The 16,811-nt window shown below is 44.5% G+C and overlaps 1 protein-coding gene across 1 annotated transcript; it reads right to left on the bottom strand.

Moving 5' to 3' along the window:
- Positions 1 to 10,881: 10,881 nt before the first annotated feature.
- Positions 10,882 to 16,414, bottom strand: LOC127342088 (uncharacterized). The gene is made up of 2 exons (XM_051368027.2): positions 15,653 to 16,414; positions 10,882 to 11,263 (listed from the first exon to the last, which is right to left on the bottom strand). The coding sequence occupies exon 1, from the start codon at positions 16,268 to 16,270 to the stop codon at positions 15,668 to 15,670; it is 603 nt and encodes a 200-aa protein (XP_051223987.1). The 5' UTR covers positions 16,271 to 16,414; the 3' UTR covers positions 10,882 to 11,263; positions 15,653 to 15,667.
- Positions 16,415 to 16,811: the final 397 nt, after the last annotated feature.

Genomic DNA, 16,811 nt, shown 5'->3' with positions numbered 1-16,811 from the left:
AACCTCATAAAACATAGCACTAGCATATGGAAGAGATGTTTCTCTTCTGGGTGTAGTACTAACATATAATCATCAGCATGAACATGTATAGTCGGGCCTCATGAAACATAGCACGAGCAAGTGGGTGAGATGCTTGATCAGAATCTCTTACATGATCAAACAATGGTCTTCGATCAAGGCATTAGGTTCTGAGTAAACATCTCTCTAGTTGCTTAGCACTAGCGTCTAATCATCGGCATGAACAGTAATTCCCCCAATCTATCTACAAATCAACCTAAAAACCAGATCTGGCCTTAACGGCAAGATCATAGCTGCAAAAACCAAGTAAGTGAACACCGATCTACCGATTTAAAGCAACTATTCATGCTAGAAAAGGAAGAACAACTGAATATAACTGCCAAATCAAGCAGTTGTTGCTAAGTACATAGATCTGCCATGCATGCGCGAAATAAACCTACATCGTACATCGCAGAACCACAGATATATGAACATTCAAGCCTAGAAGCCTGGATTCAAGTCTTACCGACATGGATGTCCTTGTCGAGCAGAGCTTGAACCGGAAAAGAAGGGTTCGTGTACACGAGAAAGAAAGATTAGCTTGATGGCGTCCCCGAATGTCGGCTCTTCAGTCGTCCTCGTGGTGGTCATCGATCTATCGACAGCAGTACGACCGCCGGTGGCGAAAGGAGAGAAAAGAGAGAGGAGAGGGTGAGTGAGAACGAGCGAGAGTGAGAAGGGAGAGGGGCGATGGGTGGATTTATGGCGAGCTTTTTGGAGGCATTGCTGCGTCTCCCGCTCTTCCCGGCGCGTCCCCCCTCCCTCCCTTTCCACCCGCACCCGCAGGTGCCTGGCCGCGGAGAAACAGCTGAATCGACTGTTCTTAACGTGCCATGTTTTGCCTGCATCTGGGCTACTTTGAGAACCGTGTTGTGCAGAAAATCTCTTTCTCTCTGGCCTACCAAACACACGTTTTTAGCCCAGCCCATGCACTAAAAGGTTTCACCACCAACCAATAACTCCAACATGTCAACATGCGTTCAAGCCAAGCCAGAACCACAACTCCACAACACAGTGTGGATGGATGCTTCCATGCATGCACGTCTCCGTTTCTGAACGGACAATATGAGGAGCCATTGCTGACGCCGAACAAAACATCGTCCTAATTCAATAAATATTTAACAAAGAAAAGTTCAATTACTAAATATATCGTCTCCTTTCAGAGCCAAGTGACATTCCGGAAAGGATTGGCTCTGTTCTTTCTTAACTCGGACTTTATATGTTTCAGTTCAGCAGGCTATCTGCAGGTTCGGATATCCTCGTTCGTAATTAAGTTCAGAATTGGATCTCACTGGGGCTTTCGACTTGATATCTTGGAGTTTCCTTTTGAGGTTCTTCGGCGCATGGATTTTGGAGAGAGGTTTCTAAAATGGGTATCCATGTTGCTTAACACGGCGAGCACTAGAGTGCTAGTAAATGGAGTGCCTGGAGGGAGAATTGTCCATGTGAGAGGCCTTAGGCAAGGTGATCCTACATCACCTATGCTTTTTGTGGCGGCTATGGAGGTGCTGACTGCGGCAATTAAAAAGGCCGCGGAGAGACATCTCTTTTCCAGCCTAGCAGGGATCACGGAGCTACAGAGAATCTCGGTTTACGCGGATAATGTGATGATTTTCTGTGAACTGCTGAACATAGAGTTGGAAGCGGTCAAGGCCATTCTACAGGTGTTTGGAGAGGCCTCCGGGCTGTGCGTAAACTATAGGAAGACCTCCGCTATGCTCATTAGAGAGAATGACGGAGATGCCGAGAGAGTTGCAGAGACGCTGGGATGTGAGGTCGTAGGTTTCCCCATCAAATACCTTGGCATGCAACTAGCGTTGAGGCCCCTGACAAAAGCGGAGTGGCAACCATTGATTGACCAAGTCATACACTGTGTTCCGGCTTGGCAAAGGGGAATGGTCCATAAATCTGGGAGGCTCATACTCATCAAATCAGTCATAAGTGCACGGCCTATACATCAACTGATGGTCGCAGAAGCGCCAGCCTGGGTGCTTGAGGAGTTGGTCAAGTGGATGAGAGCTTTCTTTTGGGCGGGAAGAAAAGAGGTCAATGGAGGCCAATGCCTTGTGGCGTGGGAAACTATATACAAGCCGACTCAGTTTGGAGGTCTTGGAGTGAAGGACCTGAGGTTACAGGGTCTAGCTCTCAAAGCCAGGTGGTGTTGGTTGAGGCGCACAGATCCTTCGAGGCCATGGCAAGGGCTGCCCGCGTTCAATGATCCAGAAGCCAATGAAGTGTTTCAGAGCTTGGCGAAGTTCAGTGTAGGAGATGGTGAGAGTATTCTCTTTTGGAGAGATAGATGGATCAACGGGAGAAACGTGGAGGAGATTGTGCCTAAGGTCGCGGCATTGGTCCCAACGAGAAGGAGAAACGCACGGAAGGTGAGTGACGCCTTGCATGAGGACTCTTGGCTCTCGGATGTCTCTGGAGAGTTATCCATTGATGGGTGGATGCAATGCACCCTGCTTTGGGAGGAACTGGAGAGAGTACCTCGGGATGGCAACAAGCCGGATCAGATCACTTGGAAAGGGTCTGTGTCTGGCTTGTACACTGCGAGTGCGACCTACAACATGCTCTTCCAAGGGAGGGTCACTTGGAGTATGGCCAAGCAGATATGGGGATCCTTTGCACCCCTAAAGAGCAAAATCTTCGGCTGGTTGGCGCTAAGACACAAGTTATGGACGTTGGATAGGAGAGCTCAGCATGGCCCGCAGGATCGTCCAGACCCTGCGCCACTTGCCTCCAGGACGAGGATAATGTTGATCATATCCTCTCGCAGTGCCCTTATGCCAAGATAGTCTGGTTTGGTTGTTTGGGTAGACTGGGGCTGCAGCTGCAGGAACCGCATGACAACGCGAACCTGGAGAGATGGTGGACGGAGGCGAGGAAGAGGCTGCGGCGGGAGGATAGGAGAGGCTTTCACACGCTAGTTCTGCTGATTGCTTGGACGCTATGGAAGCAAAGGAATGCCCGTGTGTTCGGAAACCTAGAGAGGCAGTTGTCCACGGTGCAGATCATAGACTTAGTTCTAGAGGAGTTCAGCCTTTAGTGGGGCTGCGAGGGGCGGGGAGCGGAGAGTCGGGATGCGGGAATAGAGCTCTAGGTTTTGGTGGTGTGCGTGGGTTAGCCGAGGGCAGATGCTCGCACACCCCCCCCTGATTTCTTGTAATTTTGTTGCTCCCTTCTATAAAGATATGGCACGCTTTTCGCGTGCCCGCGAAAAAAATAAGTTTAGAAACTTTGTGCGGTTCAGCCATCGTAGAAAATATCATATCTTACCATTTTAGCGCCGAACCATTAGTATTTCTTTTAGTTACACAGCTGCCCTTATTGGAACGGAACGGAACAAGAGGCTTTTGGCCCGCATCCCCAAAGACGAAAATTGGTCGTTTGATTTTCCGAGCTCCCCGGCACGAACCGGTTTTATCAGCCGTTTCCGTGAAGTCTGCCCCTTTGTGATGAAAAACTGCAAGCTTTCGTGCAACCATTGCATGCGCGGAGAAGCGTGAGAGACACCTCATTTACTCACGTGCACGCGCTTGACTCCTGCCAGCACCCTTGCACTGTCACTCTCCTTGTCTGTCACTGCCTCTGACGTCCATCAACCGCCACCTACATGGCCTCCTCGTCGCCTTCACCCGCTCCATCAGCGGTATCGGCTGCCAACCTCACTCCGAGGCAGTCGAACATTCGCGCGCGCATGATCCGTGACTACAAAGCCGGCAGACTCCGCGAAGCGGCGTGTAGATTGACCCTGCCATGATGTCGGTGTTCAATCGGCCATCCCCCATCGCATTAGGCTGCGGCCATGCATCTTCACTCATGCTCCCTTAATGTACGCTACGGCCAGAACGGCGCCATGTCGGCGGGTGCAGCCAGCTCAAGCCAGGAAATGGAGGTGCCGCCAGGGTTCATCCCTCATCCGTGGCACGCTCTGCCACGGGCAGCGGATGGGTCCACTTTCCCTCATCCTCCAGCGCCCATGGTGCCATGGCACACTCTGCCACGAGCAGCGGACGGGTCCACTTTCCCCCATCCTCCAGCGCCCATGGTGCCACCGCCCGTGGCACCTCAGGCGTCGCCGCCTCCTGCATGTGGGGGAGGAGCTCCGGCACGACATGCAGCAAAGGCAAGAATGGCAAGGACTCCTCCACCTTCGTTGGGGCCGATCTCAATCCATCCCATGGTGAGTTCTATTTCCGCCTTCAGCTAGGCCTCCTCCACCTTCGGCAAGGGATTTTTTTTATCCGGTCGTAGTTCATATGATTTGGGTTAGGTTCGTTCGATTTAGGTTAGAATCATGATGTAGTAATAATTTTGGGTATTCCTTTACATCTTAGTAGGTGTGGAAACTAGTAGCGGATAATCCATATATTATCCGACATTCGTATTCAAAATAATGGAAGTGGTAATATCCAATCCGGACGTCTGTGGAAACGGATATGGTAAAAATCGGAATTCGTTTTACAAAAACAAATACAAATGTGGTATTAAATTTTAAAGCAAATGTGGATATGGAAATGGATATAAGATTGTGCTAGCCAATTTTAGTAATTCGACCCCAATATGCCAATTACCTAACCTAGAGAAACTAACAAATTGGTCAAATGTTTTTCTTATGTGATTGAACTTGAAAATACTATGCATTATATCGTTATATTTATCTCTCTACCATTTTATAGTTGGCTGAAGACATGAGTCTATTATTTCCTTACATCTGTATCTGCTCTGAATGGAGAAACATCTGATCTGTATTCGTATTTGAGTAGCACCCGCACTGAATTCGTATTCGGCAACATCTGTATCCACATCCTTATTCGTTTTAAAAATATGAAAGTGGACATGGGAATGGCACTATCCGACCCGCATTCGATTCATTTCCACCCCTACATCTTAGCCTCTTCGGATGTAATCAGCAGTACGGTACCATGCTAGCAAGGCCGTGACCGCACCATGGCGTGGTGATCACGTCGCGAGCAACAACATACATTTCCATGACAATGACTTTTACCATTGACATGCTTATCACTGACTTTGTAATGTAGAATCACACTCATATTGGTAATACGGAACTGGGAGTACCTAAGGAACTTCCCTGAGGGGCCATGCAGGACCTCGAAGACTACACCCCAGTGTGCAGCTCAGGCATGGTAATGCTTCTCTCATGGTCGTCGTCGACGAGCTGCACGCGCTCAGGGTGCATGAGAGGCGTCCTACAAACCTGCGGCACGGTGGCCAACAGAAAGTTTTGTCCTTCTTCATGCAGCTCACGGTCGAAGACCTGAGGGCCTTGAGAATGCCGCCATGCATGGAGCAGGTGACAGAGAGGTTCAAGGTGAAGAAGGGAGGGCAACCGGTGAACACGTTGATCTACTTGGGGAAGTGGTGCTAGAACAATGTGGTGAAAGGCTCGCCTTCTTCAAAGGCTGGAGCAAATTCGCAGTCAAAGTCTTCATGGTTGTCTCTCATGTTCACCTACAAGAATGCCGGCTTCGAGTCTCCACTGAGGTAGTCTGGACATGCAAGAAGCATCACCAAAGCCCTTACGGAAGACATGGGCATGGTGTTGGCCATTAGACAACGTTGGAGCTTGCTTGACTTGCTTTTGATGTTCTGGTTGCAATGTTGGCCTCACGAGGCTGTTGAACATGTCTTTTGCTGATGGTGTGTACCAGGGGTGTGCGCCATGGTGTAAGTATGATACTAATGTTGCCTTGTACAGGCTTAGAACATCATGCTTCTGCTGATGTGGTGTAACTAGTGGCTCTAAGACTAGTCTCTTAGTTATCTAATACATGTAGTTAAGTACTAAGTACTCCGTTAGATGTGCATATGTTATGTGTGGTATGCTTCTAATGACATATTTGTTGTGAGTGGTGTGTGGTATGGTAACCTCACCATATTTGAATGAATGTGGTGAATACATACCACATCTGTGTGCTTAAAATAACAACCAAATACATATGTTGTGGCTCAGCAAAGATGAAAGTGTTTTTACAGGCAACCAAACAATATGCCACTTGATTACCATTTGATGCAACCTAGACCAACAAACAAAACGTCAATTATGGCCGGTGATCCGTTTGCAACATACTAACAACCACGAAGCATGCCCCAGAGATCCTCAAATTAAGCTCACACTACCAAACACGCCCTAAGTTACTAATGTTCACGTCCCAGTTTCCATAGCCTGATAGCCCATAGTCTGGAGATAGAGCCTAGCAAAGTAGCAAGTAGCAATGGGACTGCGTGTAGAAAATCCCATTCCCAATGAACTGAAGCAGGAAACAAAGATGATGAGTAGATGATGTATGCACGGCAGCATGGGGCCCCGAGGCCTTTCCATGACAACCGATGTCTCCGTCGCTCAGGACACGGATTTAAATCTCGGCTTGATTTGTTTTTTTGTGTATGTGAACAGTGCGCAATGACGATAGGGTGGCACACGTACGTGGGGGCAATGCTAACCTGCACTGGCCCTCGTCCTTCTAATTTCTAAACATGCAGTATTTAAATCTTGTTCAGAAACTTCTAAAAAAAACACCTCCAATGAGCTTTTATTTTAATTTGGTTTACACCAGATACTTTTTTGCATTGAAAAATATTCAAGTAGAAGACACATTAAGGCGGAAACTGATAAAAACGCGGCAAAGCCGTGGTGTTTTCGAGTTCTCGGTATCCTGGAAACAATTTAGTATGCTGGGGAAGTAACATTCTATGAACATGAAAAATGTAAGTTTAAATTCTAATTCATTTGAATTGTATGAACAACAAGATTCAGCAATAACACAGATTATTTTAGCATGATTCTAATGAACTAAATTGGTGGTTTAAGCATTGATGTATATTTATATATGCTTGAATCTTGATCAAACTTAAACTAGTTTGACTTAGGAAAATCCTAGAGCTTCAACTAATTTGCAACGGAGAGAATACGCGACGATAATAAATTTGAGTCTAAGTATTGTACAACTTGCATCAGATTAAACGGCTCATATTTATCTCTTCATTCCTTTTTGGTATGTTTCATCTTGATTAGAATATCCGACGTCCAAACCAAAAGTGACTTATGTGACCACACAAAAAGTGTAACTTGGCTAGGTATACAGTAAATCTAGAGGTTCATTATTAACTCTGCTTAGAAGAGCAAAGCTCATGGAGCGCACTACCATTTTAGAAGAAAAAAAATGTCCAGTTGTAAACCCCTGAACGGCAGTGTAGGACCAACTAACGGTATATATCAAACCACCGTGCTTGCTTTTGCCTCAAGTGATTTTACTAATTAATAGTAACATTTTTGTCTTAATCATATGTTCTCTACACTAGTGGTCATGAGATAACATCAATATGCATAGCGGAAATTCGCCCGCCAGGTTATATGTAGAACATTTCTATTCACAAACAGATCATAGGTTTGGTTTTCTAGCCTGGTAGATCAAAAACCCATGAACTAGAAAGGCACTCACGCTGATCATTACTCCTTGTTTTTGGTGTCAAATGGCTCCTGGGTACCCACTTCAGTACATCTGTACACAAACAAGATGTGAGAGCGCAACAATGTCAAAAAGGTCCAAACAGATTCAAATATATACATGTTCGAGCCTTTAACATGCTTGTAAAAAATGACTTACAAGTAATTATTTCCTGAGAGATAAATATTAACACATGGCATCCCCCGCTTGTCGTGGAAGCATCGCCGTCACAAGGAAAATAGTACATCAGAGCTATATACATACATACCAGAAGGAAGATGACAATTAGCAAAAAGTAACACAAGAATTGGTCCGAGATGCCCTAGGGATCTTTGTCGCTCACATGTAGAGGACCAGGGGAATATATATATACTAATCAACCGAAGAAGTTTATCTGTAATTCCATCATGATTAGCTGTTGCCAAAGCCAAATCATCCATGTGGTAGGCAAACCACGAGACAGCAGAGAGCCAATTCAAGGTCCACACAAGCGGCAATTGCATCACAACAATCCCAAGAAATAAACACTCCAAGTTGGTGATTAACAAATGATAGCAAATGCTGTTATGCTGCTCGAATTGTCGTTTGCCATGGGATTGTACGGGAATTTTCCTGCCCTGTATCCGGCAATGTCTTGGTCCCCCATCTTAAATCTAATCTGGATGATGTTAGTTTGTAACCACCATAATGGTTTGTTTAATTGAAGTGTTGTGTACTATGCTCATTGACGCATGACACAGACCTTAGCTGAACTAAATGGAACAGTGCTTCAGTTGCCACCTGTATATGCCATTTAAGCATATCAATGCATCGGCATGTGGGGAACAAAATTGGCTTCTATTTAATGTGTTTTTATGATAGGAAAAATGTGTCGAGATTGACCAACAAACGCAAAAAAAGGAAAAAAAAAAAGAAATTGCCAGAAACAAGGATGGCTGTAACTAAGCTCAATGCTTACGAGTAGTTCAAAGTTGTACCTTGCAATGACATTGGTCTTTCCAAAGCAGAGAAAAGTTGTACTAGGATATAAAAGGCTTCACTGTCTGTTGTTTCTTATCTGAATATATGGGTGAAATAGACATCTCAGAGAGGAAACACAATATTCAATAGAGTTGCGCAATTAGGATGTAATTTCTCACCAACTGTCCAGGCATCATTCAGACAAGACTACTATGTATGGGAAAGCCTGTACAGATAAAATACTAGTTTAGTGACTATTTTGGCATCTATGATTTAGATTGACTTCAAGTCTTGGAAGGGAGGATGTCAGTGTTATCACCTTTTTTTAAGCTTTGAGGCAAAGCATGCATTCTTTAGACGGCCTAATGGCTTCTCCTAAGCCATGAATTGACAGGCATTAAAATTAAGAAATGGGCCTAAGGGTGAGGGAGCTCCTATAGGACTGGCAAAAGAATATGCCCCGCAACTTGTTGTACCAATCTTGACCGTATTTCCTGTGCCAATCAGGCTCCACTTGGCAAAACAGAAAATGTTTTGCGCCTAGCTCCGTGAATTCTCCATGTTCCTCCTAATCTGTTCCGCCCCCTACATCTTAGACTGTATATATCTCATACTGTTATCATAACAGAGATCACATTCTTGATTCAAAGCAGCAAGCACTTACTCCCAACTGCCAGTAAACTAATCTCTTGTTTGGGATTCCGACAGAATAAAATGCCGGGCATTCATACTGTCGATCGATTCTCCAATCCAGCGATCTCTGATTTGGGGATGCTTCTTCCATCAGTGATGCATGCATGGTACATGCGAGCATTAAGCAAAGTGCATGGCGCGGTAGTACAAGATATAATTTATATGGCCAAAAAGGCTTTGCTAGTGGAGGGGGCTTGAAAATATAAACAAACTAAGCAGGAAATAAATGAGCTTAGGTTAGGCTCTACTATGTAATAATATGCATTTTGCATCTCTGACCACTAACGGATGGCTTAAGGCTTTTAACATCGTTCCACTTGTCGGCACACAGTGGGTTCCTAGCTTTCCTGTATACTTTCAATTCAAGAACAACATATATAAATATTTCTTCGCGCGCGAGAATAAAGCGGGCTACGCCTTTTGTTCGCGCGTTCCACGCTGTTTCTTCAACATACTAGTATATTTTATGTTTTTGTTCTCTAATGGCTGGTTTTGAGCTGAGGTTTATCATGGGTCAGGCAGGCTGCAGTGGATGCTGATAAGCATGGTGGAAGCCATTGGACGGGGGAACACCAAACTGAAGCCCTACCGTCTTGTTAATTGCCCTGAACCTGGATGTTGGATCCAACACTGTCTGCACATTGCAGTTGGGCCCAGTTCCTAACCTATGCTGTGCTAGGGACATGCAAAACAAAACGGAAATGGTTAACCATCCAGAGATCTTTCTGTGCAACCAGCTCCTGCCGATGCCTCATATCCACTGGGCACCGCGCGCGCCGGAGATCGTCGACGGCGACGGTACACGGGCTACATTGCTGAATCCAGCCCCTACCGACCGACCGACGAAGAGGAAACTGTTCCTGCATGTGCATGAGCAACTGAGGATTAGTGCAGTGCAGACAGCAGATATGGGATGAGTAAAGCCTCCTCCGCGTAGGATCTAGAACTGAATTTTCAAGCCTGGGATGGAAATGTACCTGCGGCATGTGCACTCCAGCGTTAGGTGTGAGAGCTGACCTGATGGGAAACCAGGCAGGCAAATGACGCCGATTTCCCCTCCCTGGATTCTGATTTGAAGGATCTGGTTACCAATTAGGGACATGGTTTCCCTGTCGCAATGTGCGCCTGCCCAGCTCGTTCTGGACGTCTGAAATGACAGTGCCAACTGACCGGCGTAAAGTGGGCAGCCGGCATTGCCATTTGTATCTGTCTCTGGATGGACCAAGCATGCATTCATTCTTAACCTGACCAGCAGGGTGCCATGCCGTGGACTTGACACTCCATCACTGCAATAGATCGGTCTGCATTGCAATGAGATGTGCAGTGCTTCAGCTGGACATCGCACGATGGATGCTAGAGTCTGTCAAAAGAACGGTATTTGGATGCAATGGTAGTGTGTATCACATAACATGCAACACAGTTAAAGAGAGCATTTTGTCGGATCATTAACAGTTACTACAAGGCAATGCACAAAACCCATCTATAGTTGCAGAGTATGGCATTCTCACTGGGTAGTATCAGTACTGGTACTGGTGAAGGGTGGCCTTCTACATCTGTGTACAGTTCCTGTCAATGTTCAACAGATTGCCATACACTGTTCTTGAAAACAAATAAAGGTTGATAGCCAAAGGTCCCAGACAAAGATGGAAGCAATTACATGACCAGAGCACTTGCAACAACCAACAAGGCAGAGGCAAAATAAAGGAAAACATTGGGACTGTCAAAGGTTAGAAAAAATGTAACAGGCCTTGCCAGAATGGGGAAAACAAGACCAATGCGGAAAAGAAACAAAAAACATTTGCTTTGTATAGAAAAATGAACAAACAAATTACACTAGGTGTACAGATGTCCTCTACAAACAAACCAACAAATTCAAACTTAGGAAGTCCGACTTTGCTTTTCAAAGATGTTCCATACAACAAGGGAGGTAATTGTGGGTGTTGAGTGCCTTCCCTTTCCTTTGCAAATCTTGGCAGATTTTGTCTACGCTATGATGATATCACCAGCAGTTTTGACTAATCATGGATGAGGACAAACAACTCTGTAAATGACCTCCATATTTTCACTTGAAATTGGACAGCCTACAAAGGGGGGAAAGAAGATAAGAGATATGATACAATACAATGAAAATTCAATTCAAACAATTTTCCTTTCTAAACTGCTTAACAACTTCATGTCTTCATTCAAAGATATTCGTGAATCCAGAAACATTTACATTATATTTTCACTTTTTTAAGAACCAAATTAATCACATGATAACTTGGTGTCATCTTGTCAGAGTATTGAAAGAATCTACAAGCACAAGTTGCCATTTTAGTACCGAGAATCTGCATATTGATGCAAACTGCCTACCTGTATGAATACAAACTCCTTATCTACACCACAGATCAAATCTAGCCTTAATCAAAATTAAGTTAACCAAATATGAACTTCTGATCTTTTAGCACATAAAGATGGTCAACAGCTTTTTACACAGTGAGATGAAGGTATTCTTTTAAATTAGCTAGCTGATCTACTCTTGGTTTGCACTTTGCACCGACAGTCCACAATCTTTGTGCCCAATGCTTAACTTGGTTCTGACATACCACTGATACATGTCTGTATGTATCAAATTTCCAATGCACGGTGATGCACACTATCCAAAAAAGAAAAGCAACATCTAACCCTAACCCCCTAAGGCAAACATCTACTTCCACAGTACCACAATATAAGACATTTTGGCAAGCTAAAACAGCTTGCAAAACGTCTTATACTGTGGGGCAGAAGGAGTAACAGCTAAGAATATACTGTTAATAAATTTAACATAAATGGCTCACTGTTTGCTGCGCTGCTTATTTACTATTGAGCACAGGTCTGGTTTAGACGTGTTCAGAGATTTTCTTGAATCCAAAAACATTTGCACAATATTCTGACTTCTTTATGGAACCATATTAATCAAACGATAACTTGGTGTCGTCTCCTCAAAGTCAAAAAATTCTTGCAGCACTGGCGTATGGTACAAGACAGATTAAATGTGTATAGTGGAACACTTGTTGCATTCAGTTTTTGGCAGTTACAGAAATTAACATTAAGGAAGCATCAGGAGAAAAAACAAACAAGAACACTTGTGCTCTTCATAAATGTTGCATAATTGCAAGCATGGTATGAGAGGATGTGTACACAAATACAGATACAAATACAGCCAAAGTTGAAAGAATCAATCTAAGCACAAACTGTTGTTATTTTAGTTCCAAGTATCTGCATGTACATGCAAACTGCTACCAGTAAGAATAGTAGAACAAACTCCTTATCTACACCACCTCAACTCTAGCCTTAATAAAATTTAACATAGCCCAATAAGAACTTCTAATCTTTTAGTGCATAAAGATGGTCAACAGCTTTTACACAATGAGAGAAATATTCTTTTAAATTAGCTAGCTGGTCCAATCTTAGGTTGCCCCGACACTCCACAAAATCTTTGTGCCTGACATTGGACATTATGTAAATTTTCAATGCACAATGACGTAAACTATCCAAAAATAGAAGTAATATCAAAACTCAACCCCTTAGGCAAGCATCTAACAGCTAACAATATATACTGCTATAAAATTAAGCATAAACAGCTAATTGTTTGCTGCTTTGCATATTTCCTGTTGTGCATCAGAAAAATTAACATTAAAGGCTAACAGTTTGCTGCTTTGCTTATTTCCTATTGTGCGTAGAAATAGTAGTAAAGATATGATATGCATATTTAACAGTCTGATAAAGATATGCTCAAGTACCATACACCACATACATGTGGTATTAACATTAGTTGGGCAATGACAAAACATGAATTTCACGAAGAGTATTGAACCTAGTCATCCCACCAGATGAGCTATATCTTGCTTATTTTTTACAAGCTGCAAACCACAAATTATGGACTTCTTGTTATGAAGAGGGAAGATACTTGCAAATCTGGAATTAATTAGATTTTCTGAAACACTAGGTTCATCTTAAGTGCTCCTCCAGATCACTGAAACAGAACAGGGGTCTTTATAAGTGCTCCTCTTAAGTGCTGGCCCAGGAATATGGTGAGCCTAGGTGGTTGCAGGCACTAGGTTCATCTTTCTCGAACATGTGCATAGCACAAGAATAAGAAGTGTGTCAGTTACAATTGTTTCGGTGAGAATTGAAGCTGTGAAGGTCTGTTGAGTGGCTTTGCTTGTCTGTTAGTACAGTAGGCAGGAGTCAAATGAACATTCTTGTCAGCACGCTGAGCTGACACAATACGACAAGTACAGCATATGCCAGAAATAAATCTACTAGTTTGTGTCACGTTTTTAGCTAGATATATCTACAGCACAAACCACGGCAAGACATGATTTATCATGGTGCAAACAAAAGTTTACTTGCATAATAAGCTCTGTACGTGTGATGTTTGATAAAATTATTAGGTAATAGAGACATTATACAATTCACTATTTCTCGTGCTTTCTGATTTGAAGTGCTAATGCTAAATCATGACTAGCTAACCTTGCACAAATCACTCTTTCATTATGTTCATCCTAACAGGACACCTAGAAACCTCTCTCAACAGTTATACCCCCATGTTTTATATGCGACCTAGATTAAAATAAATTCAAGATGACACTAAGAGAATACATAGAATCCAGAAGATTCTGTTATCATGCTAATCATGAAAATTCTCAAAGAAAAAGTGAGGTCATGAAAAAAATGTTACCCTGCAGCTAAATGGCGACCACAAAGGAATACCAACCAAATAACCATGGTAATTCTTAAACGTTAGGACTGATCAGATTAAGCATCTTGTGCTGCCTTTGGGGGACTTATGATCTTGGGAATTATCAATGAATCAGTTGAAGTTAGGATGGCGTACTTTGGTGTTGCAAGCATCATATCCGTATTGGTTGCATTTGCTGGCTTACATTCTCTTTCAATTCTCCGTAAAAGAAGTTATATTCTATCACCAGAACTCCAGAGGAGTTGGCCCTTTAGTTACAAACAAGGAAATTATAACCTATATCTACACAAGTATTGCCGCATTACTATATATACCAGCAGTGCAAGGGTGTGTTTAGTTTATAGACACTTTAACAGACTTTTCTGCTAACCTGTGGCAAGCCACACGAAGCTTGGCAAAAAAATCAAAAAAAAAAAAAACACAACTGTGATGTATGTGCCACATCTTTTGCAAGTGTGGCTAACAACCAAACATGCTCTAAATGCAACCGACTGAATCATCCACTCAGCAGAACAAGTACTCACTCCATTCACTATTATAAGATGTTTTAGATATTTCAATTTGGACTAGATATGGACCGAAATGAGTGAACCTACACACTGAAATGCGTCTAGATACATGCATTTTTGGAAAAACTTAAAACATCTTATAATAGTGAACTGAGGGAAGTATTATTTTTAAACAAGAATCAAGTCAACCGAACAAATATAAAGATATTAAAAGACCTGAAACACTGTACCATGCCATCGCCAATATTTCTGCACTGCGAACTACTTGTAATCTAGCATTACATTCAGATCTGGAAAGACCTGATACAACGAGGGGAACCTTAACTTTAGCTCTTACAGCAGATTCAGTGCAGTAATGATATTTCATGTGCTCTGCTAGATCTCACCTCAGCATTCAACTACTTGGCCAGATTCACCTCGACACTAAACTCCAACACTGCCACCTCACCTATGTTCCTTTTGCTCCAGTTTGCTACAAATATTACCCAGGCCATCCTACCCAGCACTAACGTTTCAAGTTTGGCTTGCCACTTTGCAGAAAGTAAGTGTGTATACTACAGTCTTCACCTGCAAAAGCAGAACAAGAAAGGAGGCCCACCTTTCACTCATATGTGCCGTTCAGCCACACCCTATTCAGCTGGTGTCATTCTCATCATGTCCAGCAATGAGGAAGCTAGAAGCTGAGATCTACGTAGGTGTACAAAAGCTTGTGGATGGAAAACTTCTTCACCCAGATAACTGATGATGAATGTTCAGACTCAAGCGAAGAGCATATATCTACACAAGCCAGCATCAGGTTTGCTGCTGATTGCAACAGAATAGCTGCAATACAGCCTCACTTAACCTTCGACATTTTATTCCACCTAAAGCACTTGGCATGGCATCTATCAGATACATTCAGCGAGATCACTATATTGAGTGTAGGGTCTGGCAGTCCAACAAGGCTACACAATCTGGATCAGGATTTTATAGAATCTTTATACAATTATCATAGGATCCTCTTCAACTAACAATCTACCATATGAGGATTGGATAGTAAACTTACTAATAATAATCTAAACTGTTAACTTTGTTAGCTCTATACAGCTTTCTCTTATTTACTTGTTTTGTTCTCATCACAAGTGCTTCAGTTAGTCCACACCCTCCAATCCAAACCATGGCTCTACAGTCTACACTCTCCACATCGGAACCAATAAAGCTAAATATAGATGGTGTGGACTAGAGACGTCATTTTTTACCTTTTTTTTTTCTATTTACCGGCCAATGCAGCTGAAACCCCTGCACACTGCGAGCCAGGCCGCGAAGAGTATACCGAGGATGACGAGATCCGCGAGGATGATGAGCCAGAGGTGGCGCCTCCACGCCCTCCCCGCGCCGCCGCGAGCTCCACGGTCCCTCTTGGGCGTCCCCCGCGCGAGGTCGGCCTCCCTCCGCGTGGCCTCCTCCGCCTGGGCCTCAGCGGCGGCGACATCGGCGGCCTCGCGCGCGAGCGCCCCCTCGTCGGGGAACGGGAGGCGGAGGGCGAGGCGCTCCATCTCGTCCCGCATCCTGAACTCGGGGAGGCATCGCAGGCGGCGGAGGAAGAGCAGGAGGTGGGACGCCGGGAGCTGCGGGGCGCGCGAGACCGCGGCGAGCGCGAGCGGCGGGGCGAGGAGGAGCGCGTGCGCGCGCCCCGCGGCGGAGTGGGTGACGTACTGGTGGTGCGGAGGCGCGGAGGCAGCGAGCGCGGCGGCGAGCGCCGGCAGGTCGTCGGTGCCGGCGCCCCCGGCTGCTTCCGGGTCGTGGGCGAGCTCGGCGACGAGGGAGCTGTCGCGGAAGGTGCACGCGTACAGCAGCGGATGCGAGGCCGGGAGCATCCGAGGCAGCTCGGCGGCGCGACCGCGAGAGATTTGGATTCGCGGAGAAGGGGAACAGAACTGCACAGGACAGGACCTGACGCCTGACGGTGACTGTCTGTGTTGGTGTTGGTGATGGACGAAGCCAGACTGGAGTTTTGTGATTTGAGTTTTGTGGGAAACCTTTTGAAATCAAGTATGGCTTCTTCCGTTTCTGGAATCTTTCTTATCAAACGGAAACAACTCTTATGTATAGGGTATCCGCATGCATTCTATACTTAAGGATATGTGTATGTCATTTGATACAAAGGAACGAGCGTCTTTGACTGATTGTCACCTCGATCCTCCAAGTAGTAACCTTCTAACCTACATAGGAGTCCAAGTAACCATGAATCTTGGACAACAACGTTGAGGTCTTCAACATCACCCTATGTGCCCCTCTACTTCCTAAATCGAAAAGTACTAGCAGATGAGATTGGGCATAAAGACTTGGGCTAGTGGAAGAACAACATGAGTCAAAAAGAAATAGAGGCATGTCTACTGTCCCGTTCCAATGGTGTGG

Source organism: Lolium perenne, chromosome 3 (genome assembly GCF_019359855.2).
Source record: "Lolium perenne isolate Kyuss_39 chromosome 3, Kyuss_2.0, whole genome shotgun sequence".
Taxonomy (NCBI): domain Eukaryota; kingdom Viridiplantae; phylum Streptophyta; class Magnoliopsida; order Poales; family Poaceae; genus Lolium; species Lolium perenne.
Note: the sequence above shows the minus strand (reverse complement) of the source record. Positions and strands in the feature narration are given on the sequence as shown.